Source organism: Platalea leucorodia, assembly GCF_965183815.1.
Source record: "Platalea leucorodia genome assembly, chromosome: 3".
Classification (NCBI taxonomy): Eukaryota; Metazoa; Chordata; class Aves; order Pelecaniformes; family Threskiornithidae; genus Platalea; species Platalea leucorodia.
In genome coordinates, this window is record NC_138825.1 from 638,345 (window position 1) to 665,686 (window position 27,342).

General features: G+C 38.9%; 1 protein-coding gene across 7 annotated transcripts in view; it reads right to left on the reverse strand.

Annotated features, from left to right (window-relative positions):
• Positions 1-27,342, reverse strand: part of RALGAPA2 (Ral GTPase activating protein catalytic subunit alpha 2) — a 135,449-nt gene that overhangs the window by 77,215 nt on the left and 30,892 nt on the right. For all 7 annotated transcript variants that reach the window (XR_014227753.1, XR_014227754.1, XM_082307650.1 and 4 more), the window contains 14 exons: positions 26,651-26,881; positions 24,346-24,519; positions 23,311-23,448; positions 22,574-22,722; positions 22,055-22,166; positions 21,036-21,273; positions 20,322-20,486; positions 14,350-14,487; positions 13,738-13,832; positions 11,671-11,761; positions 11,330-11,506; positions 8,970-9,163; positions 8,370-8,468; positions 7,957-8,112 (listed from right to left, as the gene is read on the reverse strand). Coding sequence is in view for 5 of the 7 variants with exons in the window: in XM_082307650.1 (XP_082163776.1) it covers positions 7,957-8,112; positions 8,370-8,468; positions 8,970-9,163; positions 11,330-11,506; positions 11,671-11,761; positions 13,738-13,832; positions 14,350-14,487; positions 20,322-20,486; positions 21,036-21,273; positions 22,055-22,166; positions 22,574-22,722; positions 23,311-23,448; positions 24,346-24,519; positions 26,651-26,881 (2,157 nt within the window). In the remaining 2 variants the exon portion in view is untranslated. The remainder of the gene's footprint in view (positions 1-7,956; positions 8,113-8,369; positions 8,469-8,969; positions 9,164-11,329; positions 11,507-11,670; positions 11,762-13,737; positions 13,833-14,349; positions 14,488-20,321; positions 20,487-21,035; positions 21,274-22,054; positions 22,167-22,573; positions 22,723-23,310; positions 23,449-24,345; positions 24,520-26,650; positions 26,882-27,342) is intronic.

Below are 27,342 nucleotides of genomic sequence, written 5' to 3' on the forward strand. Positions count from 1 at the left end.
CATATGTCCTATCAGTGATATTGCAAAAATCAGGTAATTCAAACACAGGCAAGTTGTTTCCTTCCCTCCAAAGCACTGTTCTATAAATGTAAACTCTGTTCAGCAGCTTACAGCCTAGTAAATGAATCACTTTAATTGAATGCTATGTACACAGTAACTGGAAAAACACAAGCAATAAGAAAAACATATGGTGATGGCAATAGAAATTGGTTTACTCATTCTGTGCAGTGTTGCTTCTTTACTTCTTTCATAATTGACCTTTAGAACGATAAACGTGTAAAATAATTTTGGTTTATTATGGCTCCAAACCTTTCAGCAATTACACAAAATGAAAATTTAAAAGGAAGTATTCATTCTGGAAGCATTTCCATTGTTTACATAATTGCACAGCTATAATTTAGTGTTCACGTTGTTAAAGAAAAGTGAAAAAAAGGACCATTATGGACTATTTCAATTCAAAATTATGCTCTGTAGTGTTAAAAATGGGGAGGAGGGGAGAGAAGGGGGCAGTCACACGCATGTCCTTCTCAAATGCATTAACCCTATAAATGGCATAATATTTCAGTATGGGTTAATCTAGTAATCCAAAGAATAAGGTCATAAACATCCACTGAGTAAGTGAAAAAAATTTATGCAAGTTCACTGAAAGGTCAATTACAGAAATATTCTTCACCTAATTTTTGTTCAAGCTTTTGCAGATTACAGGTGTAACCAAATAGCCTGCCATCTGCCTTCATCACGTTTCCAATTGTCCCTCGACGGGAACAACATGGATTTTTCACTTAAAGTTCACTCTGTTCTTCACAGAGATGCCTCATTAGGGCCTGAAATTTACAGCATGGGAAAGATTTTTATTATTATTATTTACACAAGACTTAAGTGGTAAATCCTTTATTTTCCTTTATGTTAAAGGAACAAACACTTCCATTTACTTCTTCCAAGTTTTCCTAGCTATCGTTACATTTTAGGTAAGAGTTAACTTGTCAAAAATTAAGTTCCGATAAAAATTTATGAAGTATTTTGACACCCTCAGAAAGCGCAGGATTAGCTTGTCAGAAAAATCCATTTCAATCTGTCATTTAAATCTAACCTCCAAAAAAGTTACATTTGCTAAAGTGTCTTGTGACTGGAATGCAACAGGGAGAGATATCAAAAACCAGAATAACACTGCATTAGGTTATTAACACGTGCTAAAGATGACGGATTACTGCGTAAGTCACCTGTGGGTAATTGCTCCTTCCCCTCTAAACTGCATGAGAAAGCCTCCAAGTCTCCGACTGTAAGAAGCCACGGTGGCAGTGCTGAAGCACCTGCAGAGCAGGAGGGTAACGCTTAGAGGGAAGGCGGTTTTTGGGAAGGGAAGGCGGTTTTTGCACACAGAGGGAAAAGGATGGATCCTGAAGACACAGCCCAATTTAAATATGCAGAGGGAAAGGGGTGATGGATGATGAAACAGCGTTGCATTGCAGGGGCATGCTGAGAAAGAAACTTGCTTTGGGAGATCCCAAAGCTACAGCAATGACTGGAGAGGTGGAAGAAAAGGTGTGAGCAAACTGGAAAGATGAGAGATGTTGCCTCTGTTTCAAAAAGCTCTATTTCTGTTCTGCGCAGAGTTCAGAAAATCCTCACAAAGGAGTTTACAAGCAGTGGGCAGAACACCAACTCCGAAGCAGAAATCTGGGTGGGATGGAAACAATTTAGAAAGAGCAAAAGCGTTACCAAAAAAAAAGAACAAAACTACCAAAATTGTTCCAGAACGCACAGCTCCTACAATTGGAATTACCTGGTTCTCCCTTTCTCCCAGGCAATCCTAGCAGCTATTTTTCTCCAGCACCTCCAGTTTATCCTACTATGAGTGAGCCCAGGGGTATGCAGGATTTCCCGTGAGGCCTTGGCATTTGTATTTGTCTCTACTGGAAACATGCTGCCTGTTAACACTTTTTCAAAGCATTCATAAAGCACATAATGGGGGCACACAGGCAAATTTTCTACAGAAAGTGAGATATGGGGGAGATCAAAAGAGGGAGAAAATCACGGTTGCCGTTGGAAGAAAGTCACAAGAAACTAAAATATGGGAATCTAAGCCTTAATAGACTATATTATGATTATTTTCTCTTAAATGGCAGTCTGGAAAGGAATCTAAAAATGCGTTATGGTTTCTGAAACACTGTACAACTACGGGTCCTCATGTGCAACATTATCAGGCAGAAATCCGGGCAAGAAGTACTTATTCCACAGCGCACAAAAGCAAAGCTGCTCATTTATTGTACTTTTAGAAGACAACGCTCTACCCAGCTAATACACGTCCCAGTGAACAGCACTAATGGCTGAGCAGTCTAGAGGTTGTACACCGCTCCTCACTGCTGAATAAGAACTTAACAGAAAGATATAAAAGCTCACAAGTACTTTTTTTTTTTTAAACTTCAGATCAATGTTAATACAAATAGGTAATTAATATGGCTTCTCCAGTAGTAACTCTACTAAAAAATGCTTCATATTATAAATTAGCCATCTCTCCTGCAAAGAGCTCTAGTCAGTGTTTCTACGTAAGCTTACTACATATCTGGTGTACCTTCCTTTCCATAATTAGCAACAGCATATTTTAAACAAATTAAGAGGCTTATAGACAAGCACAACATATATTAGTATATCACCACCTTTACTGATAGAGCATTTCATCTAAGTCACCCTTTTACTACTAAAAGGAATTGAGCTAAAAGCATAGCTGTTAACTTCTCTGTCTACAGCTGGACCGCGTTCTGCAGGCAGTCCGGTCTGCATGTGCTGAAATTTAATCACCAAGGACATCTGTCAGCTCATTTAGATCTGGGGTTTTTGTTTTTCCTTCCATATTTAAAGTTTGTTCTCCCTTAACATCACTAAACTAAAAAAAAGCCATCAGCACAGTCTTTTTCCCTATTACTTGTCCTTTCCACAGAGAATTTCTGAACTCTATACGTTTTATTATGTTCCTTAATATCGTCTTATATACATAAGGACTCTATTCCAAAGATACTCTGGCAAGCCAGTATAATTGTACATTTATTACACCTATTTGTTAAAACTCACTTCAAAAGTCAGGAATATAACTAACCTGGCAGCTCACTTTTCAGATAACCTTTTGATTACTGGGCAAAACCTCGGTGGCCTGTGTTGTCACACCACGCACAGGTCACACCACGCACGTTAACTGATGCTAAAGCCCCCGCAGCAGGGTGAGACTTTCTAAAAAAAAAATAAAAAAATAAAAAAAATGGCACTTAACGGCTGGTAGTTTGAAACTTGAAAAATAGTGAAAACCTGCCTCTTCTTTTACAGTGTAACTACAAGGTAAGCACCTAACTTGCACTGCATTCTCTTCTCAAACTAAGAGTGCAAGTTTAGGCAGAAATAAGACAGTGTCACAAGAATCCACAGAAGTTTTAGGAGAAAACCACCAGTAATCTGGAAGGATTATTTAAGTACCAAAAGTACCAGAATTGAGGAACTAGAATTATCTCAACAGCGGCTTTTCTGAGAAGGGGGCTGACTAGCGTTAGTAGTATTTTGGAATCGTGTTTTGGTACTTTTGTTCATCAGCAAAACCAAGGAAGCTATGAAGCAAGGAGATGCTTATGTACCTTTTCAAGTTCATGAACCAAAAATTACCGCTACAGTAAGCAACCACTAGCAATAATAAAATCCATTTCCCTTCCCGGTTCAGGTATTTGTAAAATTTGTGTACTACAGTATTAGACTTTAATTTAAAAAGCTGTATTTATTGTCCAAATCAAAAGACGTGTATAGTTGCAATCACTGGAATGGGGGTTTTTCAACCATCAGTCTCACCTAGCAGCATAAGGCAGCTACGCCTACCCAAACTGCAACAGGCTATCCCGTGGCATCTCCTAAAAAAAAAAAAAAAAATCACCCCCCAAGAACATTTCATGATTTTCCATCATCTAGGTGAGGAATTGGAGCAATCGTAGGTGAGCTACCTTCACTAACCCACGGTGTGGTAGTGAACGTCCGAATTCACTTCCCCTTACACCGGAGGTCAGGGAGGGGAGGTGGCGAGCCTCAGTGAACTCCATCCGTAAAAAAACTGTAGGAAAAAATCCGGGCTCACTACAGCATCAGAAAAATGCCCCCTGACTTGGGCGGTACAGGAGGAGACTCCGCATCCCCCAGACGGTCGCTTGCCCCCTGACCTCGGGCCCCTTGGCGAGCTGGAATTACAGCGCCAGACTGGGACTTGGTGCGTATGCCGTTTACGCAGCGGCTTCTCCCACCTGACAAGGTGATGCAATTGCTGCAGAGAATTGTTCACTTCTTCAGAGGTGTTTGTTGTTAGACACTTCCACACAGACAAATGAGATGCAGCTCGTTACCTTGCTATCTCCTTTCTCATCTGCTGAGCTAATTGCTACATCTTGAACTCAGAATGCCATGGGAGCTTTCTATAAAATATAACCCTACATTGCTCTTTTACACACCCCATGAGACAAGCCTGCAAAGTTAGGTTGCATTTGCTGGGAATAAGACTGTATTAATTTCTAACCATATTAAAAAATGTATTCTTTTGTTTTTCTGTCAACACCAAAATCTACAATACAGCAGAAATTTTGTATACTCATATCCCTAAGGGAGGAGTGGAAAGAGATATATTTCAAAAAGAAACACTTCTGATGCTAACTAAAATATTGATAATCACAGTCAGGTCAAAGAGGTTTCTGACTGTAATTTTTTAAAATTACACAGCCACTTAAAAAGCTCTTCTAAGTAGCCAATGTGATTTCCCGGGCTTGGTCTACCTTTCTGCTGCTTTTCCCCATAAATTTTAAAGTTGCGCTAGTGATATGTACAGAAGGAAAATTCCCCCACGAGAACCCCCCCGCCCTTTCTCCTGTTAATGTTCCTTAAAGAGGGAGAAATTTATGCTTGTGCTTAGCAAATAAAAACAATCTGTGCTAAAAAAAATCTGCACTGAAGTTTATTTTGTTATGCAATAACTTGAATCCTAGAAAGCACACTTTGGCAGGGAGGGATTCTGCAGTGTTACGAAGAACTAGGATCCATGTTCCAGCGATCCTCGTGCCCCACGATATCAGAGCCTCTGTTATAAGAAGTTTATCAGGTAACAGCATGTACCAAAGATCACCAAGAAGTACAAAAATCACAAAACCGGTACTGGTACTGCATCGCGTTCATTGTACACCGTCCTGTTTCTTACAGGAAGCTGTGAGACCCTGTGACTGCAAAGTGCTTCGCAACGCACACTTTACGCTTTGCTACTGTCTGCACACCTCAGGAGCTGCTTCTGCCTCGCACAATGCATTCCTGCATTCGTAGTTACCCTCGCTGTGCAAACTGCCAGAGTAGTCTCAAAAGCCATCAAGCACCTTGATGCTAATCATACTGGAAATACAGAAATAGGTATAAGGATCGTGCTTTGTAATGGCACCTTGCACGAGAATCCAAGCTCCAAAGCACCATGAGTTAACACCTCAACCAGTTTCCCAGCTAAGGAAAGCAAAACTGGAAGGACGGTAACGTAAGAAAAAACTTGTGGTCAAGCGTGCCACCAAGAGGCAAGAAAGCAAAACCGAGCGAGGCAAGGAAGAACAAAAGAGCAGCATGAGCGCGCAAAGTATCTGGGAAGCCCTGGAACGATGTGCAACGTGGGGTCTGCCTTCGCCACACAGTCGTCACTTCTTCACCTTTAACTTCTGGATTGTAACTCTGCACGAGGACTGAAATCCCGCGCGCAACAAAGCAAGGGGCTTAAAATCTGTGGAGCTGTTACTAACACCAAAGCGCAATAAACAGGGTGAAAAACAGTTCAACAACAGCAAACCCCACATTTTAAAAATCTCCCAGTTTCTATGTAGAATTGGTTCTCCAGGAAGCGATCAGATTTAAAAAAACAGAGCATCTTTTAGCTTAGAAAAAAGGAACTGCCGACAGCTGAACACCTCTGAAAATCTGGCCATTTCATGGAAATGTGTTGATGAAAACAACTTAAGTCTTAAAATTACTGACATTTTCCATCCCTATGGCCCTGTGGTGGCAGTGGCTGCTATACTGATTTAAGGGTGTTTGTTTTTTCAAATATAAAAGTGAATTTTTTAATTATTTTTTTTTTTAAATCTGGTCTACATCAGGCTTTAAAGGTTCTTGAGTTGTGTGTTTTATGTGAGAGGACTTAATGCTGTGTGGTTTTTAAAATTCAGGGGGTCTGATCACAGCGGGTGTTATCACACAGTCTTTTTTTTTGTAGGGGAATGAAGTTACTCTGTATGCCAAGCAGTGTTAAACTGTCTGAAATCGGAATGGCATTAGTGAAATGAAAGAGTAACGAGCTCTTCATTACTCTCAGGTAACATACTGAGAGTGGCAAAAAGGGGAGTTCCCACTACAGTTGTATTTTTCCCCATTTGTGCTTTATAAATGGCAGATGCTTATCTTTTTTTCTGTGTCAGCAGCAGCCAGGGCTCCTAGGTTTTTTCCAGAAGAAACCCCTTTCCTTTCTATTCTTTTTTTCCCCCCCATTATCTGTTTTAAAGGAAGACTTTCCAAATGCTCTAACTTTTCAGAAGGGGAACTGAGATTCACAAAGCAAGGGGCTGGTAACAACCCATTATTTCTCTCCTTCATCTCAGAAATAACCAAACCTGTGCAAGACTCTTCCTGCTGGCTTACTGAAGGCACCAGAAACAGCTCTGGGAAGAAGTGGCCACTACAGGATTTACAAAGGGCTCTGTGTGCCCTCTGCTGGCATCTGCAGCACAGCTCTAACCATGGCTTTCATTAGACTATTTCTTTTAAGGAAGAAAACTCACTCCTACAGCTATAAAAACATGGAAAAGTTTTTAGATATTCTCTATCTTGTCTAAGGAGTATTTCTTATAGCTTTTATGAGTATTTAGCTGTTTCTGTGGCCCAATAACCTTCTCACATCTCAACATATTACATCTTTTCCTCATCTCCCACTGAAAACTTTATTAATTAGGCCAACCCAGGACACAGGGACCTAGAAACAACATGTATCCACAGAAACAGAAGGTTTTGGCAGCACCTGTTGGTTAGTGGTAAAATAACCTTCCGTCTCAGTTCTCCCTGCAGTCCCCTTTGCACCAGTTAAAAAGAGCTGGTACGACAGTTTTAATCATCCCCTGAAGGATTAATCTTGAAGGGGAAAAGTCTGGAGAGCACAACATTACTTCTCATTTTTGAGGACGTCCTTGCAAGCAATGGCACAGGGCATTCAAAAGGGTGTGCTGAGAGCAGATTGCTCATAAGCTAACTGCAGCTCTTTGCAGCCCCTCCTGTGCCCGAGATCGTGTCTAACATTTTACCTCATGATAGAAGGTAAAAACATCTGTACCCGAAGCTGGGAGTAACTGCTATTTCCCTGAAGTTGTAAATAACGTGAACAAACCAACTCCAGCGGCTGCTCTGGAAGCACCAACTTCACAGCATCGCAGTTCGCACAGGAAGGTGGTAGCGCCATCGGACACACCAGGCTCCTGCTTTGCCATAACCGAAGTTTAAACACACCGGTCAAACGCACAGCGTAGCTCAAGACTTAATATCACCCGAGTGTCTGAACATCCGTAACGTGACCAGCTAGACCCACTAACCGTGCAATGCAGATGGACAGAAACTCATCACAGATTATTCCTCAGAAACGTCAGGAAACGGAGAAACAAACATCAACAAGCGTCTGTGATGCAGTTGTGACAATAAGTCACCAATAAGTAGTTGTTCTTTAAAAATTCATAACTGGGAGATCAATGAGAAAGTTAGGACTTCGTAATCTAAAGAGAGGTACAGACGAGGCTACACAGGATTTCATGCAACAATTGTTGCAAAGCATTGCTTCCTTTCTGCTTCAGATCTTCAAATATGAAAATACAGACATTTCCATCAGCACATAGTAATAAATCAATTTTTTTTATCAAGTAAAGCTTGTACCTGGTCTTCACTTGTTAAGCCAAGGTGCATCACAAAATAAAAATGCACCAGGAAATCAGAATTTGGCAGCACATCTTGACGCCTAGTCATCATAGCGCAGATCAGCCTGTATGCCTGAAGTTTGCCTTCCTTATATTCATTTGGCAGGGTGGTTGCCTGAAAAGAGCAAAAACCTTGTATTATTACTCTTTTTCTAGTTGCCAGCTAATGCAAAACTACCTTCAGCAGATTTTCCATAAAGCAAATCTGTTCCATGTATTTATTAAAATAGAGTCCAAATAGCCTTTGGAGGGTATTCATCTTCTTAGCTAGCAGTGATTGTAAAAATTAAAAATAACACAACTAAACATACACAAATTCAGTACTGATACAGAAGAAGATGCTAACGTGTGAAAATATTAGAAATACCTTACCTTGAACAACCATGATGCAAATATTCTGAGAGGAGGAATTAAGACAGGAGGAGAGGGAGTAGACTGATTGTCCACACTGATAGCAAGGTTGTCCCGTATCTAATGTTTTTAAAAGAAGAGAGTTAATAAAACTGATAGCTTACTTCATTAATGCTCTTTATTTCATATTATTACTTTTTCATTTTATTTGATTTACTTTAAAAGCACTACCCCCTGCGCTATACAGTCCCTACTTAAGCCAAAACTACCAGGAAAGCTTGTTCTATAGCGCTTCCCCACAGTCTAAGCAAATATTACCATTTTAGGCCATACCATGAGCTTTTACACCAAACACCAACGTTTGCGGTATTCTATTCTATGCTTCTGTTTTCTTTGCTGCTCTTTCCTCACCCCATTTAAATTAACCAATCTAAATTCTCTTGTCATGGAACAGGAACATTCTCTATGGGGATACCCACTAGAAATCAAACAAGATTATCTTTCTTTATGACAGAATCCTCATGCTTATGTTCCAGATGCTAATACTAAATCAAATTTAATAATAATTTTTACAACAAAAGAAAAATCATTATCATTAGATGTAAGCATCGTATACAATACCTTTGCAAGTTTATACCACAACTCATAAAGATAGCCAAAAACTTTTGCGTGGATTTTAGGTGACTGTATATTGTTCACATCTCCAAGAATTCCCAAGATCCTCCTCCATAACACAGCAGCAGAATCAGGATGCCAACCGATAAGGCTTCCACCAGCAATTATACTGCAGTCATCAGCAAGGAATTCACTACTGTCTGTAAATTTAAAAAGTTTGGTTTCCATGAATTAGAAACACAGCGTACAGTATAAATTTGGTCAATAAAATAGGAACGTTACTTCTTCTAACCGTCTTCCATCTCAGAAGTATTCTCTCCCACCAGATCATCTCTCTCTCATCCATTGCTCAAGCTAGCATGTGATTCAAAGAAAAAAATGGCAGAAAATGTAGGCTAAAGGGCTTCCACATAGAGATGACACAGCTATAGATCAGTTTTACCTCAGACTGCCCCCACTCAAGGGTTGGTTTTTCAGCAGGGAGGCAAATGCAGTTAAATGGAACATTCATGTACTCAGAGATTTATTCAGTCAATAACTGGCTTTTACAGGTTTCTATTGCTAAGAGTCCTTTCTTCTTCAAGATCACACCGTATAAAATGACCTGGAACTGGAACTGAACAAAGGAACTAAAAAGTATGCACTGCTAGTGATGAGAGTATGCTCAGGTGTCCTCGTTTTATACAGAAGCAGTTCCTGAGACAGCAGTATGCAAACTGAGAAGGAAAGCAGGGCTTTGTGAAGACTGTCAGAATAGTGGAATTAATACACTTAAACAGTAAAAGAAAAATTCCGTATCGAAGTGCAAAATTTAATGACAAGAGCTGTTGCATTATCTTCTATCAACCAGGGAAAGCTGCGCGGCAGCCTGTCTGCAGGCAGAATCAGACCCGTGGTCCAGTGTGGCACCCTGTGCTGCTCAGCAGCCGGTGTTTCAGGGGAAGTTGCAGGAAACCTCTACACAGCCAGAGAGAAATAAATAACTTGTGCCCTCCCAGAGCCCAGAGGAGGTTAGCAAAATAAAAGCCATTTTAGATGTTTTTATGTTTACGTTAATTTATTTTTAAAAAAGCTTTTGGGATTTTTTTTGCTTTTTGCTTGTTTTGTTTATTGTAGCATTATGAAAAGTGTTAAAACAGATGTTATTTATTAAGCACATTAGAATGATCTTCAACAGATCTATCATCAGGGAAATTGCATCTACGCTGTTCAGTGGTGGTGTCACAGTATTTTTTTGCCTTATACCATAGCGATTTCTACAGCAAAACAAAGTTTTGTGACTTGGGTGAGAACCAGAAATGCAGTAAGGGCACACTGGCTCTGCTGGGCAACTATACATTTGTTACCCTATTTTTCTTTTTAGTCTAAGTTACCTTTCAGGTTATTTTATATAGTTCATTCTCTTTGTACACACAAAGGAGCAATGTCTTTTATCATAGACATAAAGAAAGCAATGAATTTATCATACATAATAATCCTTACCATGTACAGCATTACATGCTACCTTTTGTACGATGGCAGCCTGAACCGTTGAACTAGGTGTGCTGGCTCATTAAATTAAAGATATTTCAAAGAAAAAGTGAATATGAAAAAAATATCCTTAAAACTATGTATCTGTTAGCAAAAACGGCCTATAAGATAATTTCATATGTTACTGCGTTAAGTTACTGAACTAACATCTCTGACTCACGTTATTAGATGGGAAGGTAACCTTTACAAATTGCAAAGAATCAAAATATTTCAATAATCATGAGTGTTGTATATGTTAAAGACACTACAAATTAAATGAAAAGGTAAAGGATTTCCAAATTAACTCTTCTGAGAATGCCACTTATCACATCCTACTGGAGTATAGGCATTGTGTACTTTGAAGTATAAATAAGGAAGGTAACAGGATTAAGATGAAAGACATTATTATGAATTAACCAGTTATTTCCTATCAGTCAAAATACAGAGTAAGGAATTTCTTTAGACCATTGTGCTATGAAATAACGCCTATTAACTTAAAATAGAAATTAAATTAATTTCTTTTACTTGAACACTGGGGCAGGCTAAGAGAGCACAAGTGATCAGCTATCACATCTTAGTTGATTAGTAGTAATTTGACCCAGTAAGCAACCCAGTTATTTTCAACTGTGCGGTCATGTTCTGGATCACAATTTATTGGCACCTACGTCGGCTTCAATCTGATTATCCAAATTCCTTAAACTCTGGGCATTCAAATTGCATTTTTGAATAAACATTAAGAATGAAACTTGGTGATATATGCCAAACGAAACATACTTTTTACAAGCAAACTGAACTGTATAAACTCCTTTTTGAGATAAAAATCTAAAATAGTGAATACCTTTTCTGGACTACAGTACCTGTTAAATTTGCAGTATCTGAGGGACTAAGCTGAAGCCAGCGAGGTGCATCAGGATCCACACAAACATCTGCTGATGCATTAACTTCGTGGTCTTCTTCAGAAGCTTGCCAGGGGACAAGCGCGATCTCTACTTCATTATTATAGCCGATGGATGTGTCACTGCTAACGCTTTCACCTAAAGCAAGAAGGGGATTAGTAAAGATCACAAACCCTGTTTTTAAAGACTGCATTAGCAAAGCATGATGAGAAAAGCATCTAATATATCTGTAACAAGACAAAATTATGACACTGATTTCAAGGTCTACACTTAAGAAAAATACTGTATTTCTTGGCACTCACTTTTTTCTCTCTCTCTGTAATTTCCATGTGATTGCTGCAAGTCTGCTTTCAAATCTAATTCAGCTGTACTACTGCTTCTTCGTACTAGTACCTTCAGAGAAAAAAAAATATTACTCTCAGCTTATTACAGTTTTGAGAACTACGTTATATTTTAGCAAATTCGAGATATACAGTTATTAGAAATTAATTGCAACTCAGTCAAGATACATTCACGATTATTTAGACAAACCAAAGATCTTTAAATGTCTTAAGGAAACCATCATGCTTTCAATTTCAGTTGTTATCCTCCCTTTCTTAAACTCAGTTTTCATACCAACGAGCAGGACTTTTTACTTATATTTTTCCACAAATCTGAAATCATTCAATGCTTTTATAAATATCAAAAAAATCTTTCGGAAAGAAATTAGTAGTCATTTCTTATGTCGGGGCACTACTCCGCTGCAAAACAACCCACGCAAAGACACCTGATCTTTTGTTTACCACCTTCTTCAAACGGATTTATAGCCTACTTGCTGAAAACCCTTCAGACAATTTTCTGCTTCTAGATGATACTGCTCTGTCCCTAAGCGTAATTGTTTTTCTTTATATCTGGCAGATCACCTTCAAATTCACATTTATTGCAACTCCATGTCATCTATAATAGCAAAACTTAATTTCTGCCAGAAAAACAGAGTATCATGTTTTCCGTTGCAAATAGGCAACAAAAAGCCCCAACGCCTTACCCCCAGGAACACACCAGATCTAACTGCTGAAGGAATTCTACTCAAATTCCTCAATTCAGTTAACATTTCTGAAATTCCACTTTGATATTTGCAATTCTTAGTATTACTATTTATAAATAAATTTCCACTGGGCAGACATTAATCCATTCGTTCTTTCTGGATATATCTGAGAAAGCAAATGATTGCCACTAAGGAGACAACTGGCTTGTAGAAATTATTATTATATTATCTAACATTGTAGCTTGCTTTTTTTTTCCTGGAGAGAATTTACAATCATCCCCAAGAAAAACATGTTTGCTTGTCCTGCCTGATAGACTGCAGCGTGGTCTGTCTGTCTTCCCTGGCAAATCTGGCTGTCGGGGATCAGCGATGACAATATTTCAGCAGGTTGTGAGATGAAGGCAAACCGGTTCACATGGTACATTAGCAAGTTACGCAGCAAATGTATGGTCAAACCCCAGCTTCCACTTGCAAAAAGGGTGAAAGTGCAATACTGGTAACAGCCCAGCAGCATACGCTTGTGAATATTTTATAACACATGCCACTGAAATAGAATGGGGAGCCAGGTTAATTTTTAATTCCCCCAACTACTCTGGAGAGCTTACTTCTCTCCTTCTCCCCTCCCCACCACCATGCAAAGCGGACTAGGTTTTCCTTCCTTTTTGAGACACTTTGTTATTCCTGAAGCGATTAATGAAAGCACACTGCAGAAAATGCCTCGTCTCTCTTTTCTAGAGCTGAGTGTTAATGGTACTTTAAGTCTAGACGTATGGGAGAGCCAAGGTCCGAAGATGAGATTCAGCTTGAAGTCCTCCATGCTATATTGCATTATACTTCCACAAAGATGATCAGCCTTAGTCATTTATTATTTCTACCGTTTATTCAAAAGTTGCATTAAAAATTTATGAAGCTTGCCTGTCCTAATGTTAACTTATACAAACATCTGCAATACATAGCTGGTGATACAAATTGCGCTGAAGGAAAGCATTTTCCCCAGCACTTTAAACCATCAAACATTTATTCCAGTGTACTGTAGCTCTATAAATAGCCATGAATTATTTATATTTAAAAAGTTACGAACTTCTTGTTTCTATTTAATATAAAAAAGCACACACAGCCAATTACATAATACTGCATAAGCAACCGAGAAGATCCAGAGACACAAAATGATCATATCGAATAGCATAATGAACAGCTACAGCTCAATTCCAGATTCCATACTAGCAATGCAATTAATGATTTTTCACACTTTCAGTTCCTAGAGTTTCTAAATACTAAAAGGCATCTGATTAGAAATAAAACATTGTGAGAATCTTAGCAACAATCACTTTCTATTTTGCCTTACTTGCTCAGCTTCATGTTCCTTCTTTGTAGAACCCTTGTTTTCTTGAACTGATTTGGAGTCTGAAGTTAAATTATGAGAACTCCCAGACTTTTTACCTAAAAATTTTAGAAAGTAAACAAGAAATACAGATATTTGTGGGACCAAAGTACGTAGCAAGTTATATGAAAATTTCAGTTACGTTTACATGTACGCTTCATGTATTTAGAGCTAAGTGAAGTAATACAACATCAAAACGGAATACATGATGTTTTGAAAAATCCTTCATAAGCATAAAGTACTTACACAATAGGAACAGAACTGTTAGCTTTAATACACAAAATTTAAATGCAAGCCAGAGTAAAAAAAAAGTTTAAGAGTTACATACATAACGCATACATTCAAAGGTTTAATTTTTAACTGCCCTGCTTTATAAAAGGTCATGTCCTGCATCTGTAGCCTGTAACTTCTTAAAATCAGTTCTTTCAACAAGATACCAACAGTACATTTACTAAGAAAATGAGATAAAAACCATTTTAGAACAGAGCTGGAAACCAAAGTAGCATTTATGAGGCTGAACAGGTCTCAACATTTTTTCTTCAGAAGTACAGTATCGCTGTATTTTGTCAAAATTACCTTGACAAAAATCAGATGGAAACTGATCTGTAATATCTGAAGTGCTGCTGCTTCGAGTTAGCTGCTGCTCTTGGTCTGCAAATAGGCCCATAGCTTCTGTTCCTGTTGAATTCTCCAGCTGTTGAGATTCTTCAACTTCTGTTGATTTAATTTAAACACAAAATATTTGCACGACCTCAGAATTATACACACATGAACTCCTTACCTAAGAAAGCTATATGAAAAAGTGACCCACTCAAGTATTTAAAACTCCCAAGTTACAAAGCTAGAATGTAACTCCTAGTTACAGAAGTGACTATTTAAGTTTTATGAAACATCCTTAGAAAAACCATAAAGTTTAGAGAGAGGTGTATGAGCAGTGTAAGTGGTAAAGTCTAGAAAAAGGACAGAAATTACTCCGGGGGTTCGGAGTGCACAAGGAAGGGTGGGAGGATGTCCTGTGAACAAAGCTATGTTTTTCAGTGCTAGAGACCCAAACCAGACCCTGTTCGTTCTCAAAACAGAAAGAATAGGGGAGAGGCAGCAAACTACTACGGGTGCAGAGTGCAGAAAAGATGAATGTGCTTACTGACTTCTCCTCCGTAAAGAGGGGAAGGGGAGAATAAAAAAGGCAACAATTCAAACAGTAAAAAAAGAGATCTTAGCTACATACGATTCAGGCTTCGTTTGTGAGGACAAACTGAATCATGCAGCTTTTTTGCTGTAACTGAAAATGAGAAATAAAACCGGAGGAGAGAGGGGCATGAAAATTCAAGTGAGAAAGTAAATTGACATCCTGGGGAAGGAGCAACAGGAACTCTTGAGATTAGCTAGCAACACAATGCTTTTAGAAATGCATGTCTCATAGCATTGCGGGGCACGGGAAAGACAGTAACGCTCGGGATCAAGTATGTTCGCACTCAGCAGTGGTGCTTTCAGTTACGGCCATGACACTGGTTAATGCCACCGACCATGCTTAAGCTAATTGCTAACTCCTTCCCCGGAAAGCAGTCCAAGAGGTGGCCCGCACATCCGTCGAGGCTGACCCAACACAGCCACCAGCAGACTGTTCAAGGTGTGCAATCTGCACAGCCAATGCTATTCTCCTTTTTCAAAAAATGAGGAAACCCGCTGCTGTAGCAACTCTTATGCAAACCCTTGAATTTCTTTTTTTCAATGAAGAACGTGGGCTGAGTGACTAAGTCTTGTAGACTTCTTTCAGCATGTTGTCACGATATGCACATTAAATAAAAGGGACCTTTCCACCGCCTTTCTGTTCTCCTCCCCTTCTCTCCCTTCCTCTGCTCTGCTTCCTGCCGGCTCCACAGCGCTGACATTGAGGCTGCACTTACTCAGGAACGAGCAAGCAGCACAGCCCCGCGGGACACGAGATTACAGACCAGCATGCACAGACCGCAGCAGCGGCCTGCAGGAGGAGGACAGCGTGCTTAGTTCCTTCAATCCAGGCTACCAAGTGACTTTAAACGATACTCAAATACTTCGTAAACATCGCGTGTATTTCAGGAAATTATCTCACAAATACACATGTACAAAAACTAACTGTTCTGGTATTTACTGACCTTGAAGTATCACCATTGACTTTAAATGTCTTACTGAAAGCAATATATAAAATAAATTAATAATAAAAAATTGTTCATCTTTCAGGTCAATGCCCATATTCAATAGCTAGAACAGTTTCAGTGTTACGACTGAAGGTAACTAAGCAGCACAAGATGATAAAACACTAAAGCTATTTCACAAAACAGGAATCCCTAGAGAGCCAGATGCAAAACTTTTCTTTTCTTGCTCCAGCAGCTCATGACTCTGCTTAGGGCTCAGGAGTCAGAAACCCCTCCCAGGAAGCGAAATGTGGGAGGTGACACAGTGTCATAATTTCAGAGACTTGCTAGCTGGAAACAGAAATAAAAGGAAGTCTGCTAACATAACAGAGAAATCTCACTGCTTCCACCGACACCTCTTGGCTAGGTGATAGGATGAACGCCCTACAACGAAGCAGCTTTGTATTCTCAGGCCATTACATCTGTTTTTCACATCTATGCCTGGGTACCGGTACAGAATTCAGTTCAGAAGCGGTATGCTTAGGGTTTGTTCGAGCTTTATTTATCACAACAGCAAGTTCCATAGGATGAGACTGTATTGAGAACAGGAGAAAAGTTTACTACACTTGTGAGTAAAAACACCCCCACTTCCGTCTAAATAACCACTAAAATGCCCAAATCTGAATTGCTGCCTTTAGTTTTTGCATTCCTGATCCTTAGTATATTTGGTCTGCACTATAGTAAAACATCAACAACTGCTTGGAAACCTTTAATAAATTAAGTAATTGAAAGTGTAAAGATGAATAAAAGCATCTCTTTATTAAGAAATTAAAATAAATTTTACTTCAGTTACTAGGGAATATAATTCTTTAATATTAAAATGAGCAAAAACTGCATTGCTTGCAGTACTACAAACATTTTGAGAGAAATTAAACACTAGCTGAACTAATAAGCACAGACAAATCTTTTAGATTTCCTTCTGGAATCAACAATTACAGGAAGAATTCTTTAGAAGAAAAAAAAAATCCACATTCGTAAGCACCAATTTGTAACTGAGTGTAACGCAGATTGAATGAGATTTTTCTTTTTAATCAAGTAGCTCGACCAGCTGCGTTTCTTTGACTATGTATTTTGCTTGCGCTAGCTCATACATTCAAGCATTCAACTAGTTTCTACAGTAGTTCCTTGAAAAGAGACTGCTCTCCTCTTTTTCACTGAAAAGGTTACTTATTTTGACAATGAACCCAGCGACAGAATAACAAAAAAGCATTAGAAATAGCCACTCTTTGCCCCCCTTTGTAACGCTGAAAAAGGACAAGATACGCTCCCATTAAACTTGCTCGTCTCTTAATGGCTACCAATATTACTTAAGAGCACGTTTTGAACAGATACGAGGCACGGGAAACAGAACCAGTGCAAAACATCTCATTCCACACTGCTAAAGAATAATCAACTGGAGAGGAAGGGAGTAGACAGACAGCAGTTTAAAAATATAAAGAACATTTATATAAAAGATGACTTTAAAGTACAGTACCTGACAGTCTGTGAGAGCAAGAAGTGTAAGAGATACCAGGTAAGAGAGAGCTCACAGTGTGAAGCAGAAGAGGTACGCTTTTAGTAGCTGGCAAAGCCTCATAAAGATGAACACAGTTGCTGATAGACTGGCTTCGCTTAGCTTCCAGGAAAAAATAAAGCAATAATTATGTCAGAAAAAATTATGAAATATTTGGGGTTTTGAATGTCTTGATACAATGAAACACAAAGCTTTTGAGAAAAAGAAAAAGTTTTACAACATTAAGCCCAGAAGTACTTCCTATAAGCTGTAAGTTAACAACGTGCAACTGTGTCTCACACACCGGAAATGCAATAATCAGTGATTTCTGAATCACAGCAGTTCCACAATGTGCAATATTTCATTTTGTCAGTATATGATTCCTATCTCTGGGCTAATTCGACTTACCCTTTTTTCTTTTCATTGGAGTACCTGCAGCAGCTCAAAAATAAAGAATGTAAAACGTACTCAAATTCCCCTCTGCTGGCAGTGCTCCCCCCAAACCAGCTACCTCTTACACTCATTCATCTCTGCTGAAAACAATCCATTTTCATACGAGAAGTGGGATAGTGTGCTTCTCAAAAACGGATCTAAAGATACAGTTGCCCCTGTTTTTGCTTTTAAAACTAGGATCCCAGGTCCAGACTGGATAAAGCCCTGAGTACGCTGGTCTGACGGACAGCTGACCCTGCTTTGAGCAGGAGGTTAGACTTGATGAAGTTCCTTACACCCTGGATTATCCTGTGGACTCTGGTTTTGGGGTAGGGAGCCCTGCTTTCCATGTTTCTGAACAGAATGATGGAAGGGACACAAGATTCATGAAAGTTTTTGGAGTTCTTAAGTCGCCACAAGGGAAGGTAGAAGATAAGTGCAGTCTGAATGCATATCTTATTGAATTTCTCTTCAAAATAACAACACTTAATGGGTTCATTGTTTCTTAGAAAGACCACCAGAAAAACACTTTCCAAGGTGGCTAACACTCTAGAGACTGTCTAACATCATTAAAAACTTGGTATTTTATGGATTAATATCCAATTGTTATAAGCTTAAAGCCTCCTTTAGAGAAAAAGAGCAATTTATCATCAATTGTATTACTAGAAGTTATGCTGGATTACAGAAGTCTCTAACAGAAATTTATTAGGGGAAAAAAAAAAAAATCTTATTCACTGTAAGTTTCCTCTTCTTGTACACAGCAATGTCAATGCTGACACTTAAAAGACAGAGGAGAGGAAGGAGGAAGCAAAAATACTCAAGTAGGGTAGCAGGCAAAAGATCTGCTGCAGAAATATTCTGCTCTTCCTCTTATAACTCCAGATACAAGCAGCAGATCTAAAGAAAGTCTTAACCTGGAAGCAGGAGGTGCTCTGCTATTTTTATGTCGACTTAGGGTTTTTTTTGTTGTTGTTTTTAAATGAGGGGGGAGAATATTAGGGATTTAAAAAAAGCCCCTAGTGGGAGACACTTTGCTAAAGAGAGTCCTCACGTGAACAGCCCTGGCTTCTGTATTCTGAAAGATGACACCTCTGGAGGCTTAGTACCTGCATTTTGTGTGTTTCTAAATAGTCTTACCTTCGAAAAGGGATATACGTTTTATATATATTTGAAAAGATTGTTATAACCGCATGCGCAAATATAAAACTTTTTTGCACCTGCTGATTTGGGAGCCATTGATCATCACAAATCCCACGAAAGCCAGAATAATTCTCTTTCTTTATGACTGTGAGACACAAAATGAAAGTAAAGGCCTTTTACAGGTGAAGTTCATCCTCCTACCTGGCAACCTACTTGCTCTCTACCAAATAAGCTTTTCTTACTAGAGGTAGAAAGTTTATTTAATTTGAATGTACGCAACCAAGTAAAATCCTTGGTGATCAATACTTCCAGGTTCTCTCTACTGCTCTGGTGAGAAGTCTAGGGGAGAAATGCTGCAGCATAAGAAAGAAAGAAAGAAATCTCTGCTGGAGCACAAATAGGAACTTGCTGAATTTAAAAGTAAAACAAACACAAAGAATGAATTGGTTCCAATGCCAAAATATTTTGTGATCTAAGCTGAAGACTGTGGCTTAGTTGTGAAGCCTGTAGCCACAGAAACATACTAAATCACCTTCAAACTCTCCTGGTAAGAAACACAGCTAATCTGTTATGAATGAGGAAGGAAGCCGTGCAGCAAAAAATCTCCTATTCAAAAGGAGGAGATTCTCCATGGAGAGTTTTAATCCATAGCTCATTGGATTGGAACACAGAAACAGGCTACCATGAAATAAAAAGAGAGATCAAATTCAGCCTGCTGAAATGCTTGAAAAATCAGGTATCTGTTCAATGCCTGGGGTCTCAGACAGTCCCCCATCGTTCCTCACCCCCGTTTCTCCCGTCTCCTGTTTTCTTCTTTCCAGAAGTAAACATGAGAGAAAAAAAGAAAAGGAGATGCTATACATACCTCATCACACTAATAAAAAGAAAGCAAATATAGCAAATAAGAAAGGCTGAAATTGTTTACCTTGTGCTCACAGTAAATAGCTAGCTGTATGAAAGCACAGAAGCAATATATATTATCCGACTGATGTTAATAAATGCTTTCTTATGAATTGATAAAAACAGGAATGTACTTTACCACTTTACAAAAAAACGTGACTTGCACGTGACTAACTTGCAATTAAGTGTAATGTATTTAAAAGCGTATATTCAGAATTTTCCAAAATACTTAGATTCTTTATTCATACTGGTATTGGTCAAGACATCCAGACACAGGTACACAACATCTGTGTTTAGGCATTTAATTATTAAGTTGCACGACTTTTGGCAGCAGCCACAATACAAAGGCAGATTTAAAACTTGAGTGCTACTGAGTGTTTGCGAACATAAGCATTTAGTTATGGTCTAACCTGTTGCTCTTTGCCGAACAATATTTCTTGCTTTCTCAACTCCTGGGGCTCCAGAGGTCGTAGCACTTCTGAACCTCATTGGCTCCACAATTTCAGGATGACTCTTCCAGCTTAATGAAAAAGATCTTCCCACTACAGCTGTCTTTTGGGGCTCTAAAATGCCACCTTAGAGATAAAGAAAACAAAATTCTATAGCATTGCATGCTTTGGCATGTATTTTTCCTAAAGTATGAATGGACTTCCAAGCACTCAGACATGAAAAATACTAATCTTTTAAAAAACAGATGAATTTTTACTATTATTAAAGAACAATCACTACTTCAACTATGTGCATCAATTGCAAAGTGGCACATAAATGTAGCTAAAATACTGTAATTAATAAAAAGTTTCCTAAAAATACATGGAAAAGAATTTTGACATTGATGACTATGCCAGACTACAGCACAGGAAACCACGTTTCATTTCCACTACACAGAAAAGACTGATTTTAAGCGTGTACCAAAAACTGCTGAATAGCTATTTCTATTGACCCCAATCACCTTTCCTCCCACAACGAAGGATGAGAATACATAAATCCAAAGCACTTCACATTTGATTAAACAGGTTCTTACACTAGATTAAGTAATACTTAATGTTAGATTAAATTAATTTTTAAACTTAAGCTTAAATATTTAACTTGTTTGATACAAAAAGCACTGAACCATAGAGACTAACCTTTCCCTCTCTGCTTTTTTTCTTTTTGTTCACTGAGCTTATCCAAGGGTAAGTTTGTCATTTCCACCCCATACACGGTTCTTGCTAGCACCGCTGTTAGAGAGTCCATGATATTGGCCCACTCGTTTATGAGCTCCTCCCAGTCCGTCAGGGCGGACAGAACGCTGAGCAGCTCATCCCACAGCTCCCGAGAAATGTAAACGCTCAGGTTTGCTCTGATCCAAGCCACAATCAGGGTCTGAGAGAAAAGAAAGAAGTGACAGTTCACACGTTTCTGTCAAGATGAATTCAGCACACCAACACTAACCCGCATGCTGATGAAGTCGACACCGACCTGCATATTAGCATTGATTATTCGTGATGCACAGATATTATGCATAGATGTTTTTCATCAAAAAAAAAATTCCCAGAAATCGGTGGGTGAATAATTGTGAAAGTTACTGACTAAGGAAAAATTCTGAAACGTATGTTTTAGGTGGTCTGTATGTTCACCGGTAACTGAAATAATATGCTGCGTATAATAATAATAGAATGAAGAACTGTCTCCTGTACCTACAAAATGATTGTAGTGATTGAGCTACACCGGCGACACTCAGACCTAGATACTGCAGCTGAGCATGCAAAGTACAATACAACGTATAAGTGTGTTCATCTCATTCAGTGTGACTCAGTTTTGACTTGCCAGCTGAACTTCTAGGAAAACAGTTACATCAAGCTTACACTTTAGAGACACTCATTGAGGATACCCCACAAAGAGACTGTGTGCCTGCCGGTTCTACCATGGTTTGTAATAGAGCCCTGAAGAACAAATCAACTGCTTGTTGCACCTGGAATCTGTCTCCCTCTGTTAGGAACAGTTCACAAGATAATTACTTGTATTACTGCAAAGGAGAATTTTTTCATGTTTTACAAGTAGGTTTCATAGCACTGTGCAATAGTACTTAACTAAATCTACAGGTAATCATCATGAAAAACCAACATAAAAAACCCAAACAAACAAAAAAAGGCCAAACACTCACTCGGAACAGTAATCCCGACATGCTTTGAGCAAATGTATCCTTTACTTGGTTTTCTTTCGGCTTCTGCATCACAGCTTCTGTTATTCTAAGGAGTATCTGTAACATCTGTTCCCTGGTTCCAAAACAAAATTGTACTTTTTGTTCACATGTTCTATTAATTGTACTTGTTAATTTTCATGTACCGAAAAACCCTCTCAATTCTCCAGTAAGCTTTACCCATTGACAATGTGATCACACTTCAGACTTCACAGATCATTTGCAGAATAACATTAGTTGGTTGTGGACTGTAAAAACTAATTTTTGAGAAGGTGAAGTCAGGAATGGAAATACCAGCCAGAACCCTGAAGTCAAATACTACAGTGAGGTAGACTCAGCAGAACCTGCAATCTCACGAATCAATTCGGAGGCAAGTCACAAGTGTGACTTATCTAATAAGTCTTTTCCCTAACCAATAATTCTCCCATAAAGTTTAAATGTTGATAATTCTCTCTTAAATGATACAGAATATATGAAGCTTACCATGTCTTTTTATTCATCGATAGTTCCATTATCATGCGCCTAAAGATGCTCAGAACTGCTTTGCAAGCATCAACCTGCTCCTTCAGCAGCACAGGGACTTCAATGCACGGTTCCAGCAAGAAAACATTCGCGGAGTTTGTCAAGAATACCTTCAAGACAGGCATTTACAGGCAGTTTATGTAGTGTCAAGAATAAAGAGACTTACAATAAAATACTTGTCCCCCTCCAGCCAAACGTTTCACTTTCCTTAGAGAAGTTTTATGTTTTACTTGTCACTTTATTTTTCTACATCATTCTAGCGAAAAGTCAGGTGGCATTACAGACCCAGCAAAGGCATGCATTGCATAGTATGGGTTTTGGAGGTCTCTCTCCTATTCAGTCAGGCAAGAGTACCATTCCTCCAGCTACTCATTTCCTATATGCTTGAGCAACCACCAATGTTTCCAATAAATGAGGTTCAACAAAAGCAAATGTACAGTTCTGATTAACTCCTAGTACCCACAGTAGAAAAAAAAAGATGAACCTTCTGTCTTAAAAAGGCTATCTGGCTCTAGGACATGGTCACATGGTTTAATAAACATTTTTTAAAAGTTGTAAGTGAAGTCCAAGTCATATCTTACAAAAACCATCAACTGCTGGTAGTTGTTTTCCTTAATCTCAGAGACTACGTTACATTTTGTAGTGTAAATTACACAATTACGTAAGTTACATCCTTGCAACCTTTCTATACCCCGCACCTGTAACGCGGCTTGGGCGCCAGCTTTAACATTTTTGTCCTCGTCTTCTAATATACATCCTCTGTTAACAGCACTGGTAAAGGAGTACGTTCTTCCCCAGCTGGATGAGCGCTTATGTCCTGAATGGTCAGAGGAAAGCTTTCAAAAACATGATTCAGTTAGTGACAAAGCAGGCAGGAATACATCCGTATTTATTCAAAATCATTTAAAATGTCAAAAGCAAAAAAGGGGCAACTGTCATGTCCTACATTCATTTCATGTACATTATTTCTTAATATCTGAACAAACAGACAGTACATGGAGTTTAAAGGTTCATAAAAGTTTTAAGAGCTATGTTATTTAAAATATTTTATATCACATTTTGTAGTCACTGATTGCAGTAATATTTGAATTTAAGCCTGGCAAAACTACAAATCCCCTACAAAAATGATCTGTCAAACCCTTGCAATTCTCACTATGTTTTTACAACTCGAACCTCTTCCTCAGTGCAACAAAACTTCCCTTTAAATAGCTTCACAGCGTCAATAGTGTCAAAGCCAACTTTTACTGGTGGTTCAATAAAGGATATTAAAAAGATGATGCATAGAATTTGCATCTACACTTTAATTTCCTAGATTAAGGTGTCTGAATCCAAATATTTCATCCAGTATGTACAAATCAGTAGATATTTTCAAATTCTTAAGCAACTACCACCAAAAGGAAACAGTCCTACGCGCACTAGGCCAACAGACAATGTAAATTTTAACACTGCAGAATATATTAGTATTTCTTCCATTAAGTTCTTGCTATCATATTTGTACAGACAGGGAATAATCAACAAAATCTTTTTCAAAATAGCTGCAATCTTTCCCTGCACTCAGTAAGGGCTACTGAACACTCAATATTTATTTAAATTTCTAGACCTTAAATAAAAGCATTTTTTAATTTTGATTTTCCACACATTTTTTAAATTGTTACTCATTTACAAAGCCAGTTTAAAACTTAAATCATATATTGCAGGCGAACAGAATAAAGCAAGTAACGCTGATACCATACATGTTTACCATCCATTTGCACTGATGAATCCTCTAAGTTGACAACAGCATCCTGGCTGTCTTCCTTTTTGTCTGGCTCCTCCATGAACACAGGTTTCTCTTGCAGTATCCACTTTCGATATACCTTAACCACTTTTCGTGTTGCGGATACATCGGAAGGTGGCAATAAAAAAGCCTAAATTGAAAAGGTAACTAATTTTACTATATATAGGACATAGATGTGCATGCATATATAAACATACCCAGACACCACCACCCATAAATAATACCACTCAAAAAAGACGGGATACATAATTTTCACTTTTGTGTCTGTACTAGAAGGAGTTATGATTAATAACAGCCTATGCATATACCTACATCATTCACAATTCCATTACTATTAATTCCAAATTACTTCCACGTTGTATTTGTCCAGACAAAACCAGAGAGGTTGGTTTTGCTCCGTGCAAGCTGTCTAACTTAACGTGGATTCCTCTCCCAAGCCATTACTAGCCACAGAGGTCCGGCAGGCTAAACTTAGGTACTATGCTACACTCTCCGGAGGAGATGACTTCAAATTACATCAGCAGTATACAATGCCAAATGCCGGTTCAGCAAGCGTAGGCAGAGGCAAGACAGTAAGTTGTGATGAGGATAGCAGTGGCTGGCATTCGATCCCTTCTCACCACAGTTTTGGAAATCAGCACAATAAATTCATTTTCAACATGCTACTCAATATCTGTATTTGGGAATCATTCTGTAAAGAAGTCCTCTCTGAAAGCTTTCAAAGGTTAGACTGGCTGCTTCCCCACATTTCTGGAGGTCTTAGGAGAAAAAAAAAAAAAATACAGTGACAGAAGACCTTTGCACTGTAGTTAACAGGCACAAAAATCAATGTCTGAAAATGTCACCTGGTACAAAAAGTGTATTTTGCCAACAAAAACCATTTGATATCAATATGCATTATATTATAAAACCACTGAAAGAGATGAAAATACATTTTTCATACTAAAAAAATAGGTTCTTTCAACTATGAAGAGATTACCCACTCTCTATGGTTAACAGGGTCAAAAACTATAGCATTTCCTATAGCCAGTTTAGCTGCAAAAACATTACAAATGTATCTTGCTTAGGTCGGGGGAAATCTTTGCATCACATAGCACACCTCCTTGTCTCTAGTCAGCATGGAGCGCAACATCCAACAGCTGATTTCAACAGAAATTGAAGGGTTGGCAAAAGCAAGCTTAAATATGCCATACAGCAAGCAGGTGACATTTCTGAAAATATCTTCACAGCCGCTGTCAACTTATTAAGGATGCAGAAACTGAAAAAGCCAGAAGCCAACTGCTAGAATATTAGAGAAACAGCAGCTCATCAGCAGGATGAATGGGCACTACACAGAATGCTTTCAGAAAGGCTAAGAAGTAGGGTAGAAAGAAAAAAGAAAAGAAAAAAGAAAAAAGAAAAGAGGAATTCACAGTGACTAGTGAGATTCCTGTAAGCGAGAGAGAAACACGAACAGGATCGAAATACCATTATCTGTTTCAATTACCGAACACTGATCATACTGAATAAAGACAGAAGTACTGGATCCCGTTGGCCCTTGTCCCCTGGAAGCTGGTCCAGCCTCACACTCTCTGAGCAAACACCGGGAGAGGGCAGCACGCCACAGCGGGTCTTCACGTACGCAGATGTACTCCTTCCCATCAAAATGCCACCCATCCCACTGCAACGCACTGCCCCAAGCAGTCCTAAACTGTGCCACACTAAATATTTCACAGTAAAGCACTTATGTGACCTGGAACTGCTGCTTCAACCGATTTCTACCTTGCTAAGGGACAAAAAAAAGGACTCTCCAGTAGGTCCACATGTATTTTATGTATTTTTATCCCAAACAATTGAAAAGATGTCACATTAATGAAAAATACTAGTAGAAACAATCAATGTTCAAATAGACATTAAATATTGACGCTGATCACAGGAACAAGAATCTTACTAATTCAAATAATAAATTCGCAAGCTAAGAGCTCTTTACACAGCTTTAAATTACATTGTAATACCAAGAACAAATAAAGTGGCCCATTTAAACACGACACGTTGCCATCTGGCATCAGCAACAAGCTTCAGTTCCTACAAAAATTTCCTAATTTTATCGTTAAAACTAGACCTAGGAAGGACTCCAAACTAAAAGGGTGCTGGTGTGATTAGCATCAAGTTTGACCAGTTACCTGACCAACAGCCTTCGCAGTGCTCTCTCATAACCATGACATTTCCTTTAAAAGAAAAAAAACAAAACCAAAAACAATAGCAACTAAACATAGACTTACTTGTCGAAACACCTCATTAACAAAGTTAACATATCCCCGAGTGGATAAGAGGATTCTCTGCACCATCTCATAGACGGTCCGGTGCTGCTCCTCGATGCTGCAGAGGCTGGAATTGCTGAGCCTTCTGTCAGACAAGGTGCTGCTGTTAGAATGGCTTCTCTCCTGCTCGCTTGCATAAGACATGCTGGCTTCCAGCTCGGCGTTTTTATCTTGGTTTACACCACCAACAGTCTACACAGAAGAAAATGCACGCCTAATTAAATAACTGAAATAGCATACACCAAAAGTCTGGAATACTTACGCAGAACTCAAGATACTAGTGCTTTTTCACACAACACGCTGGGATCCCAGCAGTCAGGAAGTGTAATTTTCAGTCTACTACTTGATCCGAGAAGGAATTTGGTCTTATACTCTGCATAACGTACACTTCATACGGGCCCCCCCAGCCCAGAACAGCTGACTGACTTGTCCACTCCGTAAGATAAAAAGGGAGGGGTGCAGTGGTGGGAGTGGAGGAACGCACACAGTGGAGAGGAATCCCCAGGTCCCTTCGTTTTTGGGAAAAGATGGATATCACATCACTATACGTGGCTCATACCCTCGCACCTGACTATTCCTGACAACTCCTTCTCTGGTTTTGTTCTGGCATTGCATGTATTTTGCAACACCTCGGACCGCGTCTAGCTAAAGTG